The sequence below is a fragment of the Nicotiana attenuata genome, chromosome 6 (genome assembly GCF_001879085.1).
Source record: "Nicotiana attenuata strain UT chromosome 6, NIATTr2, whole genome shotgun sequence".
Classification (NCBI taxonomy): Eukaryota; Viridiplantae; Streptophyta; class Magnoliopsida; order Solanales; family Solanaceae; genus Nicotiana; species Nicotiana attenuata.
Genome location: NC_031994.1, coordinates 68,794,070 through 68,800,227, shown reverse-complemented (window position 1 = coordinate 68,800,227; position 6,158 = coordinate 68,794,070). Strand labels below are relative to the sequence as shown.

The 6,158-nt window shown below is 42.3% G+C and overlaps 1 protein-coding gene across 1 annotated transcript; it reads right to left on the bottom strand.

Annotated features, from left to right (window-relative positions):
* LOC109227944 lies at nt 1,670-2,293 on the bottom strand. Its single transcript, XM_019393133.1, has one exon. The coding sequence runs from the start codon at nt 2,291-2,293 to the stop codon at nt 1,670-1,672; it is 624 nt and encodes a 207-aa protein (XP_019248678.1).

The window sequence follows — 6,158 nt, the reverse complement described above, 5'->3', positions numbered from 1 at the left end:
GAGGCAGGTGCATCTGGTAGTTATCTCAGCGCGTACTCTCGTTATCCTAAGGCATAGTGGTGAGCTGCTCTATGAGTCCGTTCTGCAGCACCGCAGTCTCTCTCTTTTGTATTTATTTTCCTTCTACCATATTCACACAGCAGCGTGGTGTTTTGTATATTATACTAGATGCTCATACACTTATGGCACCAGGTCTTGGCACATGCTAGAGACATTTGATGGCTTTTGGGTATTTATGTCACTATACTGGTTCTTTTATGAGCTTAAGCTTACTTTATTATATTTTTCCACTTCTATTTATGTAATAAATGCAAATTAACTATTTCAACATTATTAAAAGGAATAAATACTTGGCTAATTCACCGTTGGTGCCTAGTGGCGACGTTAGGTGCCATCACGACCTATAAATGCTTGGCTAATTCATCGTTGGCTAGCCGAAGTTGCTACAGAGAAGGAGGAAAAAAAGAAGAAGAAAAAGAGATCCCCGATGCCTTGGATGCTCCTGCCAAAGTCAAGAAAAGAAAAGGAATCGTGCTCAAGGTCAGGAAGAGCACTAGGAAGACTTCGGATGCCCGGGTCCCGGATCCTGAAGCTCTTCGTCAGCTCAAGGATTTTCCCAAGGATAACGAGGACATGAAATTTGTCACCCACGAGCCAATTGATGCTAAACAAGAGTTGGTAGTCCCTGAGGGGGATGTTCGCAAGGATGAATCTTCCTAAGCCCAGGGGCCCGAGAAGAACATGTAGCTGCTGCTTCGCAAGAGGCCCCTTCGATCCCGAGTAGGGCCGTTTCTGAAGGCGATGCCATTATCCATATTCAAGAGTCAATGCTTCGTATGGAGGCCATTTTAAATAAAGCTCGGGCCATCAAAGAGAAGCCGACCGAAACGTCCTCGGATGTGGATGATGCCATCAACTCATTTTTTGAAGGCGTGGACGTTGGTATGTTGGAAGACTATTCTGGTTTTGGCCACCTGGAGATCCCAAAAAGAGTCGCACTTTATTCTCCTGATTGGGCATAGAGTTGAAGTCACCCATTATTGCCGATAATCCCACTATTTCATCGGTAATGTTCCTTATGTCCCTACATAGTTCAGCCCTCAGTGTTTAATCATTTAATCCATGCATCATAGTCAATATTAAACACCTTCTCTATGTTGATATGAGTGATTTCACTATGTAGTAATTACTCTGTTACCAGTCCCACTTGTATTGTATAAGTTTGTGGCTTCCGTAATAACCATATCCTACATGTTTGATGCTTAAAATGGTTATTAGTATAAGACCACCATGTACAAAGATTAAGAGAAGCTTTATTTGCCTTAGGTCTCTCAATCTTTGATTCCAAGAGTCCAAACAGCCCAACATGTTGTTGTTGCATAAAGAGATTCATTTCCTTCTGCTTGGTTGTCCAGTTCAGACCCCTGGTATTCCAGAAGCCTATGTTATCCATTGGGGAGGTGGGGGTTAGGTGCCCCATCCTTCCCAGATTTGCTACCATCACCATGTGTTTCCACTTTTTACTTTTTTTCTTTGTCTGTCTCCTCTCCTTCTTTCCTATATGTGTTCAGCTTGGTCATATGTGTCATTATAGCATATGTATTTGGATTACTTCCTATCCCCTTCCATGATTTTTTCCCTTGTACTTCTTTCCATGCTTCCAGCTCTTTTATGTTATTAACTTCCTCACGCTGCTTATTTTGTATCCCCGGCTGATTTTCCTTATTGCTCCCATTTTTGTTGCATTAGTAATTTCTACCTCATTACTTTGTTGCTTCTCTCCTGATCCCTCCACCACATTGGTGTTCATTTTATTCATCCTGTTATCTGGTTCCCTGCTAGCATCTGAGGTCGTATTCTCATGTCTTTGCCTTAATTTCATCCTGCAATCTTTGATGCCATGTCCAAAGTTGTCACACGATTTACAATAGACTAACTTCCATTCATATTTGACCTCGTGTTCTATAATCACTCCACATTCATTCTCAAACATTACCTTATCCGGGTAGATTTGGTTTGGTGTTACTTCTACGAGTATTCTTGCAAATTGCAGTCTCTCCTTTTGAATTGTTGCTCTATCCGCTTTCAATGGATTTCCAATTATTCCTTCTATTTTTGTTAAAGCATTTTGACCCCAGTATTTGATATCTAGGTTTATTAGCCTAATCCACACATGAATTTTGTCAACCACTTGCTTGTCAAGTTCAATATCTGGTCTCCATGGTTTGACAACTATTGGCTTCTTATCAAACATTTTGATTCCTTCTTCCACCACTTTCTCATTGTTCTCCATCGAGTGGAATCATACTATGTATACTCCCCTATTCACCTGAGCAATTTCGTCGATCCCCAGCGTACCCATACTCTCTTAAAATAACCCCCCCCCCCCCAATTACTGTTTGGGGTGCGTTAGAACCTAAAATGTAGCAAATTACAACATATCTCTAACACACTTGTCCTCTTTGATATCCTCCATTATAATTTTTACATTTCCTCGTAATTTCTTCCCATCAATCGTGGTTAAGTCATAGCCTTCACTACACTTCCCAATACCTACAATTCGACTCCAATTATCCCCTACTTTCGGGGAATTTGCATGGTTGTGCTTACCTATTTGTTCAACCTTACTCCCTTCCTCTTCCATTAGATCTGCCCATGATTTTGTTGTGGGGGTTTGCTCAACCAAAATTTATGTCGAGGCCATCGCTTGAGTCAAACCTAAATGGGCAATGCCCAGTATTGCATTGACATTTCTGAATTTCTTCACTTCAGATGATTGTGGTACTCACTTTGGTTCTCTTCCGATGATATTATGCTGTGCAATACTCCCTCCTCCTCCTCCTCCAGATTTTGCCTTCCTTGCCATGGTCAGCTACTACTGAGAGGAGAGCTCATTTCTAGAGACATAAATTTTTTAATTTTTAGAAGGAGACGGTTTTGTAATAATATTTTAATATGCAGTTGGCAGAGGAACTCCTTTTAGTCCCTTTACCAACAAAAAGAAAAGAAGTTTATAATTTTCTTGGTTTCCCATCCATATCTGGTACTCCTTTGGGATTGAATAATTCAATTTGAGGGGGGAGGGGGGGGGTAGGGGAGGATAAAGCGCTCCCCATCATATGCGTCATACTCAATTCTCGAACCAGAGACTTTTGGTTCAGTATGAATGAGTATTTATCACTCTACCATAATCTTTTTCTGTGTAAGGCGGGTCGGGATCATGGGTCGATAGTTCTATATTAGCTACAATGGTTATCTTTTGCATTTTATATATTTTGGCTTCAAACGTTATGTCCCACATTATTAAATTGTTACCCGTGTATACGGTTAAAATCATATATGCCCGATTTCTCGGGCTCGAAGTGTCGCTTTAGGTCCGAGTTCAGAATGGATCGAGGTCGAATTCGATAGACCAAGCTCGAGTTCGACGACAGAGTACAAAGCCCGAGGATCAAAGTTCGCAATGAATATCGAAGCCGAGTATGTTCAACCCCGAGATAATGTCGTTTTGGATTTGTAACAGAATGAGCTAGAGTCCTGCCACGTCCCCAAGATCATGGCGTAAATCCCGGAATAGATTTGTACGAATCTGTACTGGGCGGTAAGCCAGCTGTCCCGATAAGATTCTTTACTGTAAATACAAATGTACCTTATTTAGGTTCCCCTATTATATAAAGGCGACCCCAATCATTTGTTAACACGTTCATTCATTGGCAAAGAATATACTCTCTTACTCTTCTCGCTCATTGTTCATCAGAATTGTCCTTTAGCTTTATTATTCTTACTTTATTGTTCTTAATCTGTCTCGAGGTCACTTTGGCTCGAGGTCGATACTGCCTAGCAACACTAGTTTGATTTACTCATTTCATTCATTTATACGTTATACTTCTTGATTATTAATTAGTATTTAACTAAATCACATATCTTTAAAACAACAAATCAAATTTAATTGTTACTCGTATTTTCGAGGTAAACAGTTTGGCACCCACCGAGGGGCTAAATATAATAGTGATTATTTCAGTACTGATTCTGATAACACACATTACTTTTACACTTATTCTTGTCAAGAATTTTTGTTCTTAGGATTAAACATGTCAAACTCGCAAAACGCACACGTTCACGACAACGAAGGTCTAGGATTTCATGGAAAAAACAACAATGTAGGGTCGGTGTACCACCGATAAACCCCGGGGATGTGCCAAATGTGGAACTAGTTGATGTCAGTTCACACATTGCTTTGAATGCAGATTTAGGCGCAGACTCCGGAGGAAGTATACGAAGGGGAAGCCCGATCTGGGGGCCAAGGAACACAGGGTATAGGAGATGGGGAGTCAGCCTCCAAGTGATATTCGAGATGCTGCAAGCTCAACAGATTGCCATCGCTCAACTTCAAAGTTAGAATAATACTCCGAGTATAGCCGAACCAGAAAACACTCGACGTGCTGAACCGGCGCCGGAGAGGTCAAACGAAAATGGCTCGGGGACTAACCCCACAATTATGAGGATGCTCGAAGAACTCACCAAGAGTATCGAGTTTGAGGAAAAGAAGATTGAGGACAATGACAAAAAGGTGGATACTTATAGCTCCTGTGTTGATCAAATACCGGGGGCACCCCCAGTCTTGAAAGGTTTAGATGCCAAAAAGTATTCCCTCAGAGCGCGGCTCTGATGCCCATTTCTAAAAAGTTTCGCATGCCCGATATACCCTAATATAACGGGAGAACCGACCCTAATGAGCATATTACCTCATATACTTGCGGATTAAAGGAAACGACCTGAATGATGATGAGATCGAGTCAGTATTGTTGAAACAATTTAGGGAAATCTTGTCAAAAGGGGCCATGATTTGGTACCACAACATGCCCTCGAACTCCATCGATTTGTTTGCTATGTTAGCAGACGCCTTTGTGAAAGCACATGTCGGGGCCATAAAGGCGACAACGAGGAAATCAGACGTTTTTAAGATAAAATAGAGGAACGATGAGATGTTAAGGGAATTCGTGTCCCGGTTTCAAATCGAGAGAATGGAATTACCACTGGTCTCGGATGACTGGGCAGTACAGGCTTTTATGCAGGGTTTGAAATGAGTGGAGTTCGATCATGTCTCGACATTTAAAGCTGAATCTGATCGAGTATCCAACTGTAACGTGGTCAGACGTACATAATCGTTATCAATCGAAGATCAGGGTCGAGGACGACTAGTTAGGAGCCCCCTCGGGTTCAGTTCATCCAATAGATTGGCAGCCAAGCCCCTAAGGGATACGGATAGGAAATCATGATCGAACAAGGAACGATATTAGTCGTATGTTGATCGGAGAAACAACAGCTCGGTTCGTAACGCTCCTGGAAATGTCCGGAGAAATGATCAAGGTCAAAGCTCTCGGGGACTCATGAGTAAGAATAGGTTCGATAAACATACCGACCCCACGGAGGCACCTCGATTGTCGGAGTATAATTTCAGTGTAGATGCATCGGGGATCATGTCAGTTATTGGAAGAATAAAAGACACCAGGTGGCCCAGGCATATACAAACCGATCCTTCTCAAAGGAATCCAAACTTGATGTGTATGTATCATGGCACACATGGCCATAGAACCGAAAACTGCAGGCAGCTAAGGGAAGAGGTAGCTTGGTTGTTCAATGAGGGTCACCTTCGAGAGTTTCTCAGTGATCGAGCTAAAAACCACTTCAGGGAGAGAGATGTAAGCAGAAAAAATGAGCAAAAAGAACCACAACATGTAACCCATATGATCGTTGGCAGTGTCGAGTTCCCACAAGGACCGATATTCAAACGCACCAAGGTGTCGATCACCAAAGAGAAACGAACTCGGAGCTATGTGCCCGAGGACGTCCTATGATTCTATTACGAGGAAGCGGAAGGTATATCTCAGCCGCACAATGACGCACTGGTAATTTCTAGTTTGTTAAACAAATTTCAAGTTAAACGTGTTCTAGTGGATCCAGGTAGCTCAGAAAACATAATCAGCTCGAGGGTCGTAGAACAGCTCGGCCTACTGGATCAGATTGTACCTGCATCCCGGGTCCTAAATGGCTTCAACATGGCAAGCAAAACAACGAAGGGGGAGATAATCCTACCAATGACCGTAATCGGGACCATCCAAGATACCAAATCCCATGTCATCAAAGGCGACATGAGG